This window comes from Amaranthus tricolor, chromosome 5, assembly GCF_026212465.1.
Source record: "Amaranthus tricolor cultivar Red isolate AtriRed21 chromosome 5, ASM2621246v1, whole genome shotgun sequence".
NCBI lineage: Eukaryota > Viridiplantae > Streptophyta > Magnoliopsida > Caryophyllales > Amaranthaceae > Amaranthus > Amaranthus tricolor.
In genome coordinates, this window is record NC_080051.1 from 27488949 (window position 1) to 27501741 (window position 12793).

The 12793-nt window shown below is 30.8% G+C and overlaps 1 protein-coding gene across 1 annotated transcript; it reads left to right on the forward strand.

Annotated features, from left to right (window-relative positions):
* Positions 1-215: 215 nt before the first annotated feature.
* Positions 216-8297, forward strand: LOC130813288 (uncharacterized). Its single transcript, XM_057679094.1, has 4 exons — positions 216-1184; positions 7281-7488; positions 7587-7716; positions 7806-8297. The coding sequence occupies exons 1-4, from the start codon at positions 394-396 to the stop codon at positions 8072-8074; spliced, it is 1398 nt and encodes a 465-aa protein (XP_057535077.1). The 5' UTR covers positions 216-393; the 3' UTR covers positions 8075-8297.
* The last annotated feature ends 4496 nt before the right edge of the window (positions 8298-12793 follow it).

Below are 12793 nucleotides of genomic sequence, written 5' to 3' on the forward strand. Positions count from 1 at the left end.
TAATTTTTTTTATTTAAACATTTATTTATAATTGTGGTTCCTATAATTTTGTTCCACTAATTTTATTTTAATATTTTTTAATGGTTATAATCTCTGTTTTTCGCTTTATTAACTTTATTATTTAATAAACAATATATACTGCATAAAAGGTTCGGCTTTTAAATTTCTGTAAATATTCTTATAAAAACATAAATAATAATTGCCGTGAATATTCTTATTCGAACATTAACAAAAAAGAGAGAGGCAAAACAAACACATACAAAGACTTCCCTTTACTCATTTAAGTAGTTGTTGAACTATAAACCCATTTATTTAACGCTAATTCTTATTTCATATGTTCCCACAACAAATACCACTCCACCCTCCTTCCCTCTCTCATTCTCAACCTCAAACATGCTTAAACTCCTCAACAAAAACCTTCGTCTTCTCTACAACCGTCTCCGTTGGAATCCCCACCGTAATTCTAAACCCAAAATTGTCATCAAAAAATTCGGAAAACCCATTTCTAAATCCCATCATTTTGACCATCATATCACTTTTGATCATCATCATCATCATCTTCAATGTAAGCCTCAAAACCCCAAAAACGCCGCCGTTTTTCCCAATAATAACACCCAACAACAACAACAACAACAACAACAACCTGTCCGTATCGCTACATTCAATGCTGCCCTGTTTTCTATGGCGCCTGCTGTTATTCCCGATTCCAATCATAATTTCAAGTCAAAATCATTCAGTGATCGACCCAAAAGTATTCTAAAACAATCGCCATTACACCCAACTAATCTAAACCCTAAAAATAATTCCGATTCATTGACGAAACAGCAGAAATTTGCGAAATCGAAATTAAGGGTATCGATAAATTTGCCGGATAATGAGATTTCTTTAGGGAGAAGTAGAAGAATTGGGTTTGTTGATGAAGGGAAAAGGAATGATGATGATAATAGTAATAGAAGATCAGTGGTTGATGTATTGAGAGAATTGGATGCAGATATATTAGCACTTCAAGATGTAAAAGCAGAGGAAGAAAGGGGAATGAAACCATTATCTGATTTAGCAGATGCTTTAGGGATGCATTATGTGTTTGCTGAGAGTTGGGCGCCTGAATATGGTAATGCTGTTCTTTCTAAATGGCCTATTATCAACTCTAAAGTTCAGAAGATTTTTGATGATTCTGATTTCAGGTTTGTTTATTCACTATTTTAATTCCCAGTTTTTTTTTTTATTTTTTTTTATTTTTTTTTTAATTGTAAAAAAAAAAAACCAGTATTTAAACAATTCGCTAAAAATAAATCAGTTATTATTATAAATACAAATTTTTAAATGATATGATTTCATGAGTTATTTTTATTTGGCTGTGTTAAAAATCGTTTATAATTTTAAAATGATTAATTAAAGAATTAGACTAATTATATGGATTTTTTATTTTATACGGTGTGATGGTCAAAACTATATTTTAAATTATAGGTGTGTTTATTTTTAATATATACTAGGATTTATTTAAAAACAAATAATGGTAGATAATTAGTTTATTATTGTCAATTTTTTTTTATTAGAATGGTTGATCGAGAAATGAGAGGACTTGAGAATCAAATCGATGATTATACAAATATGAAACGCTTTATTGGAAAAATAATAGTCGTATGGAATTTTGTTTGAATTATTTCTAGTCAAATTAAGTTTATTTTTAGTTTCTATATATCTAATATACATAATTAGAGTTATTAGCGTAAAAGTGTACTTAGGTATAAATAAAAAAATATATAAAAGGAATTATAATTCTTATGATTAGAATTATTTAACTAAAAATCTATTAAGTTAGAATTGATGAGCACTCGTATAATAAGTGAGTATTTGACTCATTTTATATACTAGTAATGAAATAGTTATGTTTTTTTCTGTGTTTTTTGTTTTTTGTCATATCTTTGTCTGTATAGACTTGTATAATTGTGTTGTTTTTTTTTTTATCCTGTTTTTATGGAAAATTTGTAGCTAATTGTATAATTTAGTTTAATGTATTTTGTTTATAATTAGAAGAATATGCATATAAAGTACTTTAAATTGAGAGTATAGAAGTACATTGGAATGAGTTGGATTTGTAAGAGCTTAACATAAATCCAAAGGACACATAAACAAGCTAAAAGGCTTCAACCACAACGTTTAGTTAAAAAAGGTACCTAATCTTTTGTCATCTTTTGATAGGATAAAATAAAATAACTTGACTCAAACTTCTGCATCAAGTTTCTTAGAATGTTCAAAATTCAATACTTTTTTTTTTTTGTCAAATTTTCATTTAATAGCTTTCATATTGAAAATAAGAATATAATAAAATTACAAAATGTAGAATTATACTGTTTTTGTCCTTTTGATTGAGATGTCACGAAATTAAATTGAATTGAATTTGTTAATTTTCTTTCCTATTGGAGAGTTAACCGGAAAATAAAAGAGAATAAAGAGTAAAGACCGTGAGATTATATCCCAAAATAGTGGTGTAAATTTATTGAAGTCTATTATAATAAAAGGTGGGACAAATTGAACATAGAAGTATATGTCATATAGTTATTATTTTCTCTTTTTCTTTTTTTTCTCCACTTTACTTTTTACAAGGATTTCATCACATAAAAATATAAAAATTATATATTAAAAAACTTTACATCAAGACAAATTTAATAAGATCTCACATAAATATATTTTATTTTCAATATATACTTTAAAAATCTAATTTAAATTTCTCTTTCCTAAAGTGTAAAATTTAAAGTAGACAAACAAAAAGAAACACATTGAGTGTTATTTATATAAATTATGGATTTCTAATTTATTTTTATGACTACTATCATATAATTGGAATAATTTTTTCTATTATGTCTTCTTTTCAATAGTATTGCTCATAAAGTTTTAAAAAATAAAGGAGTAATATTGTTCACTAAACGGTCAGACAAAGGCAATACAATTCCGTAATTTTGCTTTTCAACATATTTATATACTCTAGCCTTATCTTCGCTTATCTCTTGCTCTCACATAAGATAGGTTTTATAGAAGATTTGTAATTTTACCTTTATTAATTTAAAATTAGTGAAGTACTTTGTAAAGATTAAAGGGGTGTTTGGTATGAACTTTTTAATACTAAGTAAGGGATTCAATTACCATTACTCCGCATATTTGTTTGGTATGATATTAGGTTAACCAATTCCTTTCTTAAGGGTAATGGATATCCTTACTTTGTTACCATCCATTTATGTCAAGTAACAAATTCTCTTTCTATGATCAATTAAGTGTTTCCCTTAGATTTTCATACCAAACAACATATAACAACAACCCATACCCTTACTCTTACTCCTTTATATCATTTTCCTTTTTATTACATTTTATATTCTTATATCAAACACCCCTAAATTGACTTAACTCTTAAAAAAAAGACAAAAACAAAATGATTTGCAATTGATGGTTCATGGGTAGACTATTTGGTGTCTAAGAAAAGTGGCACAAAATTCTAAGGAGAAGGAGCTCATTAGTAGCATCTACTTTTAGGAAAAGCTACCTAATCACTTATGCTTTTTTCATGGAGGAGATCATCATCAAATGCAACGTGCTTCTAACTTCTAAGGAAATGAAGCCAAAACTCTAAAGTGTGACCTCACAATTTCTATATGATATAAAAGCTTAATTATAAAAGAAATTTTTAGTTTTTACAAGGATAGATTTGAGGCTTTTAGACCTATCTAGGTAGAATTTTATGTTTATATCTGTTAATTATTATTTTCTCTGTCCTTTTATATATATATATATATATATATATATATATATATATATATATATATATATAAATAAAAGTCTCATTTTGATTATGGCAAATACAATGCTATAAAGTCCTAGAAAGCATAGGCTTCAACACTCATTCCCTCCTAAGTCTTATGTCCTAATAATGAAAGCATATATAGGCCAATATCATCCCACTAACATTAGGTAAAGAAACAAAAAGGCAATGTGACATGTCCTAGTCTTAATTAGTGGGTCTCCATTACCATTTAGGTGAAAATTATAGAAGATGAAAATTATAACTTTAAAAAAAAATTACACATAGAAATTTGTTAACAATAGAGAAGGTAGATGAGCATCACTTAACAACATGCTATTATAAATTATTTATATCTAATATAATGAAATACACCATTTCTGAATTTGTCAATATATTTATTTTTTATTGTCTTTTTACACTTTACAAAATTTCTATTTTGATATTGTCCTCACGACTTTCTTTAATTCTTATTTAAATATAAATTTTTTTTCACTTTTAATTATGTCCACTTAATTTGATTGTTCCACTATTTTTGTTATAACCGTGTAATAGTGTGTTGTTGTAAACTTGTGGGAGAGATGAAGTAGGCTCCAACGATGATTCCCTCTTAATAAGTCTTAATCGTGAAAGCATAGGCCAATATCACCCCAATAACATTAGGTAAAGAAACAAAGAAGGGCAGGATGAAATGTCCTAGTTTTTAATTAGTGGGTCATCATTACCATTTAGGTTTAAATTTTGGTGGGCTGTTGACAAGATCTTTAAAGAGTCATTTATTAATTGAAATTGTATTTTTTGTATTAACAAAGCTTTCTAAGATTATGAATTGATTAAGCAAGGTCCACAAACCAGGTTGGTCATCTAGAATCTGCACTGTATTTGCATATAGTAATTATTTTAAGACTGAAACAATTGTAGGTTTGTTGAGTTACGCGGCATTATTTTATCTCTTTTTCTACTTATATATATACTACTCTCTTACAATTATATATTGCACAAAGATTAAAAAGTAATAATTAGAGGTGTTCATTCTGATTATCAGATCAATTTCAGGTCAGGTGTTTTTGGTCTTTTTAAAATCGGGTCTTATGTCATATTGATTTTTAAATTATTTTAAAATGAAGTTGGGTTCGGTTATATATCGGGTCATTGGGTCTGTTTTGAACACTTCTAAGCGACGCCATGCACCGTTGCTATTTGTGCGCGTTTTTATAGTATTATTGTATGGATGATATCAAAAGGGACGTAGAGCGTATCTTCTTTCTTGCTTCTAATAATACTTTTTGGAACCTTTGAACTTAACCAAAAATAATCTACTACTTTTTCCGAACAAGATTCCTGCTGCACCGTACCTACATTTATCTTCTGTTTTATTCCTTGAAACTGATCATCAATCATAATGTACCAGCCATTATGCGTTGTCTTATTATAGAAGCGTTTCTAAACCTTCTAAGTATGATTATCTAGCTAGTGCTCTTACAAGGGTGTTTGGCAAACGGGAATGTGAAATGTTAGACTTTTAGTTGAGACTGATATTAATGTTTCGTCCTTAAATATTTTCCCACTTAGGACATTTTCTTGGGGAATTTGATTAAATTTAAGCCCTTTTCCTATTACTTAGGACTTTCTTTTTCTAAATTTCTATTTCTTTCCCTAATCCCTCTTGCCAAACACCTCTTATAGGACTCCTTGTAAATACTTCACCCATCTTGGTGAATTTGGTGGTCAAGTGTTGCAAAATTTGAGGGACAAATGGAGTGTGGCGAATCCATGATATGTGTCGAAGACTCACACGTATGTTGAACCAAATAGACGACTATTTTTCTGTGTTTCTGTGTTATATGTTTCATAATTCAACGTTAATCGAATTTTTAATCAAATGATCCAAGTTATGATCTAAACAAGCCTGAATCTAGATCTTTGGAATGCGCATAGACCGAGTTGACTTAGGCAAGTAGGAGATTGATGCAACTACCCACTAGATACATTACCTACATGAGATAAAAGGATTTTTTAAATAGGAGTAGTTGATTTTGCTAACTTAAAACTTGGAACCCATTAGATAATTCTAACTTTAATACATAATCAATAGGTAAATATCCAACACATAATGGTTTGGGAGTATATTTTAGTGCAATATGTGTATCTTATAGTTTTGCTTAGTGTGAGTATTAATCAATATGAGTTCTTCAAGATTCAAATAATTGTTCTTGAAGTAATACATAAATTCCTTCCTATTTAAGCAATAAATTGATTCAAAGTCAAGCTCAATGTCATTAGAACATAAATTACTTCCTCTAATTCAAAATACTATCTAAAATGACTTATTAAATCACGTGTACTATTTATTTATCTAGAGTTTCACATAATGTTTGCTACAAATGGGTAATCAAAATTAACTTCTTTGTCAATTTTATCACTAATAAGGGTAAGATTGCGTGCGTCCAGTCCCCAAACATCGCCCTAGGTATGAGTCACTTAATGACATTTGGGTAATGAAATACAGTGTTACTAATCAAAGGTTTGTTCAAACTTGACCAACTTGTTCCCTGTTATTTCAGCTTCCCTAGGCCCAATTAAATGAAATAGAATACTCAAAAGAAGAATAAAAAAGAAACAAAATGCAAGATGGGGTGTATCTTTGCTGTAGCAGCATAGCTGTCATGGGATTATTTAAAGATCTTTAGAAATATACTTCTAAGTAAGCTGCCCATCTTGTTTGAAAAAAATGGTTAACAAAGTATATATCTTTTTTTTGGCTGCAGTTTACCTGCTTCAACTAAATCTGACAATGGGACCTCTGTGCTTATGTCTTCTTATCTTTGTTATATCACCACTCCTACTGATATTATTGCAGGAAAACAGCATCTTATCTTAGTTTGTTTGTTGCACATTTATATTTATTATGGGATATGAATGGAGAATCCTGTTAAGAAACCAATTCAACCAAAATTTCAAGTTGATGATTGAACCTTCATAATATGTTATATACTCTAACACCCCCCTTCACACGAAAACCCTTTGGACTAAAAGTGTGGATGCAACATAGATTTTTCTCATACCCGGCGCTAAATATTCCACTTTAAATAAAAAGTGGTTGAGATTCGAACCTGTGACCTCTTGTCACGTTGGCTCTGATACCATGTCAAGAAACCAACTCAACCAAAAGCTTAAGCTGAGTATATAACATATTCTGAAACTTCAATCAACTTAAACTTTTAATTGAGTTGGTTCTTTGACAAATTCCTTACAGTCTAGTGCATTAAGAGAAGAGAAAATTAATCCTTTCTCATAGACATGATTCTCTTCTATTATCAATCCATCACATGATATGTGAATATATGATAAATCAAATAGTTCTTGGTATTTAGTTGGTAACTATTCATTCTCCGTTATAGTCGGATTGCTACATTTTCCTTTCTCGTGAAAATGTAAGAATATCACCGATATGGGTTGATTCGTGTTCTGTTTGTTTTGAGCGCAGAAATGTTCTAAAGACAACAATTGATGTTCCTCAAGTAGGAGAAGTGAAGTTTTATTGCACCCATCTTGATCATCTAGACGAAAATTGGCGAATGAAACAGATTAACGCCATCATCGAGTCTAACAACGAACCTCATATTTTAGCCGGAGGTCTCAATTCTCTCGATGAATGTGATTATTCACAGGAAAGATGGACAGACATTGTAAAGGTATGTACTTCCTAGTCTTTACTCTTGCTCGCTCGCAAGTTGCAATACATCTAGGAACGACACGAAAACAAAATCTAACTTCTGTGCTTGTATTTTAGTACTATGAAGACATCGGGAAACCTACTCCAAAAGCGGAGGTGATGAGATACTTAAAGGACAAGCACTACATCGATGCTAAGGACTTTGCCGGTGAATGTGAATCAGTAGTCATGATCGCCAAAGGCCAAAGTACGACTAAACTTGTTTTTGTATTTTTAACCATTCATTCGTATTTTGTTGTACATTTCACAAAACGTTGGTGAATACAACGCAAATAGGTGTGCAAGGAACGTGCAAATATGGAACACGATTGGATTACATTCTTGGATCTCCGCGGTTAGACTACAAGTTTGTGCCTGGATCATACGCGGTACTTTCATCTAAGGGAACATCGGATCATCATATAGTGAAGGTAGACTTACTGAAGACAGAAAACACAAGTATCGTTCAAGAAATAGGCGCACGAAAGAAGCATCAATCGAAGAAACGAGTGGTACGAATAACGAATTCATCGTCAAAGGGAATTTGGAGCACAGATATGAGATAGCAATGCATATTCCCCTTTTAACTATACAACATTAACATAATGAAAATGGTAGTGTACTAGTGTGCTTGGTATAGTTACATTTTTTTTTTTTTTTTTTTTTTTTTTTTTGGTTTTGAATATTATGATTGTAATTTATTATTCTTATGTGTGGAAAATGGATTGATCCAATGTGATTGTACAAGATTAGTTTAATGTGGTTATAAACTAACTTATTGTTACTTCATTGTTTAATGGTCTTTACTGATTGTTAATCGTCATTGCTTATGTCATTTGCTGTACTTTGTTAACTGTTATAGAAGGTCACAAATTTAGTTGCATACTGTCCCAGAATATCATCCTAAAACTTACAACAACTGAACAACAATAACAATATTTCGTTATCCCAACACCATTAATTAGCTTCTACTAAGATGGGGTTTAGGACAGTTAGATGTACGCAATTTTACCACTATTAATGATTAATGATAAAACTAACAAAGAGGTTGTTTGATTGACCCTTAGTACCAATTACCAAACGACATGTGCAACTTTACGCAAATAAGAAGCCACATGATCACTTGGGCTTTTAGAAACAAATTCAATTAAAATCTTATCGGTTTCTTTACATAGTGTCAAAAGTCCAGGTCACGGGTTGGAATATCATCCACTCTTCTTATAAAGTGGAATTAGAGGGAGACTTAATGCATCCACACTTATATCCCAAATGGCTCTCATGTGAGAATCGTAATAGAGTTTATAACATATATTTGGGCCTCAACCATCAAACAACAACTTAATATTTTGATTGAATTGGTTTCTTGAAACAGTCGATCTCTTGAGAGACCTTTTCTTTGAGAGACATTCTCTCAATCCCGGCCCATTAAACCTTAATGTCTATTTACTGTATCCTTAATGCTTACATATATTATCTTAACGTCTACTTACGATATACTTAATGCCTACCGAAAAAGTACTTAAATTATCTACTTACAATATTCTTAATGCATACCGAGGAACTTAGCTTACTAGCCTACTCACCATATCTTTAATGCTTACTTACAATATCTTTAATGTCTACTTACAATATACTTAATACCCACTGAGTAAGTACTTAAGTACTTATAATATTCTAAATGCCTACTTACAATACTCTTAATACCTACCAAGAAATTTACTCTATATTTTCTTTTTAGACCAAGAGATGGTCTCTCACAAGAATTTCTGTTGTTGAAATGTAAGGTATACAACATATTAAACTATCAACTTTTTGTTAGAAATAAGTTATGAAAACTTTAATTCATTCCTCGTTTGTGTTCCAAATTAATAGACCTTTTATGTAGAGGAAATGCACCAGAAAAAAAGGTTACATACTACATTTGAGAGTAGCATCTCAAAGCAGTTATTGAGTGAAAGTTGACAAGTTCATTACACATATTATCACAATTCACTAAGCTGAATCCCAAGGTTCTGCAACAAATAGCGTATGGGAAACGTCAACTAATAAATATGGCTCCCATTTCGATCCTATCAAGTTTTCATGAAATACTTGGATTCTAGAGCTACTCATAACCCATTCTTCTGGTATCCTCACCTTAACGGCATATATTGATTAGAGGTTAGAGTTTTTCGATCACTGATTTGATTTAGTTTGGTTTGATTTCATTAAAAAATTAGAATTTACCATAATCTTTCTATAAAATTAACAAAAACTAGGAGAGATCTAGTTGAATATCAAATAAAAAGATTTTAAAAACAAGTTAAATAATAATTGTTTCAAACAACTAATTCACCAAGCGCTATTATTAAATGGTTTGATCAAATAATTTTTTAATTGTGCTAATTTAGGCTAAAATTTTCCGACAAGCAATTTTACCAAACACCCTCTTAACCTTTTATCTTTGTCACTTGTGAGGGCAATTTACAGAGATTTAATTCTCACGGTTTACGAAAAAGATTAATTCTATTGGGATTTTCCAGCCTAGCATCAAATAAAAAATAAAAAATTACTATAACTGTCCTAGAAATTTTTTCATACAATGCTGCACTTGAAAAAATCAAAATTATAAGCTTTTTATAATAAAAGTTACAAAAGTAAGCGTCCAAACAAAATAATTCTCAAAATAAGGTTTTACTCGAACCTGAGTTAAAAGTCAGCTCAAATGACCCGCTGCTACTAACAGTTGGCGATTATTGAGCAGACTTTTGACTCAGTTTAGTAATCGTCCATTGTTAATAACAGTAGACAATGTTTTACTTGAAAGACACTTATTTTGAGAATTATTTTATTTGAACGCTTATTTTTTGAATTTTTAATTAATACTCTAAAATCTTATTTTTATGACATGTTCTACTTCATTTAGTGTCTCTTCTATAGTCCTTTTAAGATTCACATATTTTTGTATGAGACGGTCTCACCGTGAGACATGCCTCATACTTGGGTTAAATAACTCAAAATTAGAAATTTTTAGCTTATGAGTTTTGATAAGTGCAATTATTTGCACTTATTTGTGTTAATTTTATACTCCTTATGTGATGTTTTAGTGGGTTTTAGGTAGTGTTGTTAAGGATATTTGATATTTTGGTCTCATGTGCTTGATAATGTATTTTATGTAATTTTTGAGGCAAAATCGGAGTTTTATTAGGTTCTGGTGGTGATAAGAGGGTGAAGGCCGGGAGAAATGGCCTAAGACCCCTAAAAGAAGTGAAGAGATCGAGCCAAAAAAGCCCCAAGGGGAAGAAACGAGTCGTAGCTAAACCATGCCAAAAAGCCACAACTCGTCGCTCAGCATTACAGTCCAAAACAAAAGCGACGAGTAGTCCCACAAAATGCCACGAGTCGTCGCACATCTACTGATCTCAGCATAATAGTCCAGAGCCAAAGCAACGAGTCGTCCCACATATGCCATGACTCGTCACATACTTTCTGACCTGAGCATTGCATTCCAGAGGCTGAGCGACGACTCGTCCCCAATATTGCCACGACTCGTCGCCAACTCACTAAAGTCACATACCCCAGGCAGTAGCAAAGCAACGACTCGTTTGACGGTTTGCTCGTGCGTTCGACGGTTACTTTTTGGAGCCACTATAAATAGTGATAGTTATTTTATTTTAAAATCATCAGTTTTTAGTTTTAGTTTTTAGTTTTTTTTTTCAGAATTCTTTTTGTTCTTGGAGCTCTTTGTTGCTAAACTTCATTGTTACATTAAATTCCTTTGCAATTTACATTTTCGTTCTTCTTCAATTAGTAAGTTTTCTTTGTTTATTGCTTTATTATTTATCTTTGTGCATTAAAATTACTCGTCATTATTTATGTTTGGTGTTTCAATTAAGTCATCATTTGTCATGAATTGCATGTTTATTACCATGTCTAGTGAGTAGTTTTCCTCTCTAGGGTTAGGGTATAAACCCTAATACGAAGCATGGGATAATATTTTATCGATTAATTGTGTGAAATTTGAGTCTATGATTAAACCTATGATAAATGAATCTTAGTTTAAATATCTTTATTAACCTTTTCAATAAAACGGAAGTTTGAGATTATGATTAATTTAGGATTGAGATATATTTAAGTTAATTCCTACTAGTTTAGCTAATAAAACAAAAGTTTGAGGATTAACACTAGTAAGGTCTTAAACCGATATTGATTAATAGAGCGAAAGCTTGAGGTTAATTAGATCACGTTTAATTATGTCAAAGACTCAAATTCATACAATTATGAGAGTAATTGATTCCCATGTTAGAATTTGGTGAATCCCGACGCCCTAGAATTTGTCATATTATTATTATTTTCGTATTAATCATTGTTCAGCTTTATTTATTAGTTTTATTTGCATTGTAGCATTAGTTTCTCAACCCAACTACTTATTGATCCGTGTCTTATAGTCATAAAGCAAACAAATTGGTTAACTCGCCTCCTTGTGTTCGACCCGTAACTACTGATACACCATGCACTTGCGGTAATTAAAATTTGCACTATCAGGTTTCTTATTTTGAAGTCGTCTCACAGTCTCATAGAAGATGGGTTATTTAAGATTTGGTGCCTCCATTGCATGAACATTTGAAATGGATAATCTAAAGTATTAAAAAAAAGCATGAAATAAGACAAAAATCAACTTATTTTCAAAAATAAGCGTCTAATTTCCAAACCTGAGGTTTGGTGCTGTTCACAGTTAGTAACTGCGAACAAGTGCTTAATTTTTTAAAAATTTGTTCGCAGTTACTAACTGCGAACAAGCCTGTTGACTTGTCTGACCTTGTTCACAGTTAGTAACTGCGAACACCATCGAGCATAATACCAGCTGCAGCTCTCTTCTTCCCCATTTTCCCCAAATTCAAAACCCTAACTTTGGAGAACTCGACATTCTCCTTTAAAAAATCACTCTTAGACTACCTTCAATCCATCAATTCTTACATTCCTCTTTCAATTTGGCACTTCAAATTTAGTCTGGGATACTCTAGTTTATGCAAAGGTAAACTTTTATGCGTTTTTTTGACTATATATATATATATATATATATATATATATATATATATATATATATATATATATATATATATATATATATATCGTTTTTTAAGGTTTTAATGAAGTTTGGTTATTTACTCAAATGTAGGTCACTAGTTCTAAAATCTACACTCTTTTTATTCATCATTGATCAAGTTAATGTTTAAGTGTTTTAATAGATTTCTTTTGTTTTTTTTTTTGAAGTATTGTTGTTGATGAGCATATTGAATTAGTTG

Coding starts and splice junctions, on each gene's coding strand:
- LOC130813288 (XM_057679094.1), top strand. CDS start 394: ATGCTTAAACTCCTCAACAAAAACCTTCGTCTTCTCTACAACCGTCTC. Junction 7,489..7,586: donor GATGGACAGACATTGTAAAG/GTATGTACTTCC, acceptor CTTGTATTTTAG/TACTATGAAGACATCGGGAA. Junction 7,717..7,805: donor CATGATCGCCAAAGGCCAAA/GTACGACTAAAC, acceptor CAACGCAAATAG/GTGTGCAAGGAACGTGCAAA.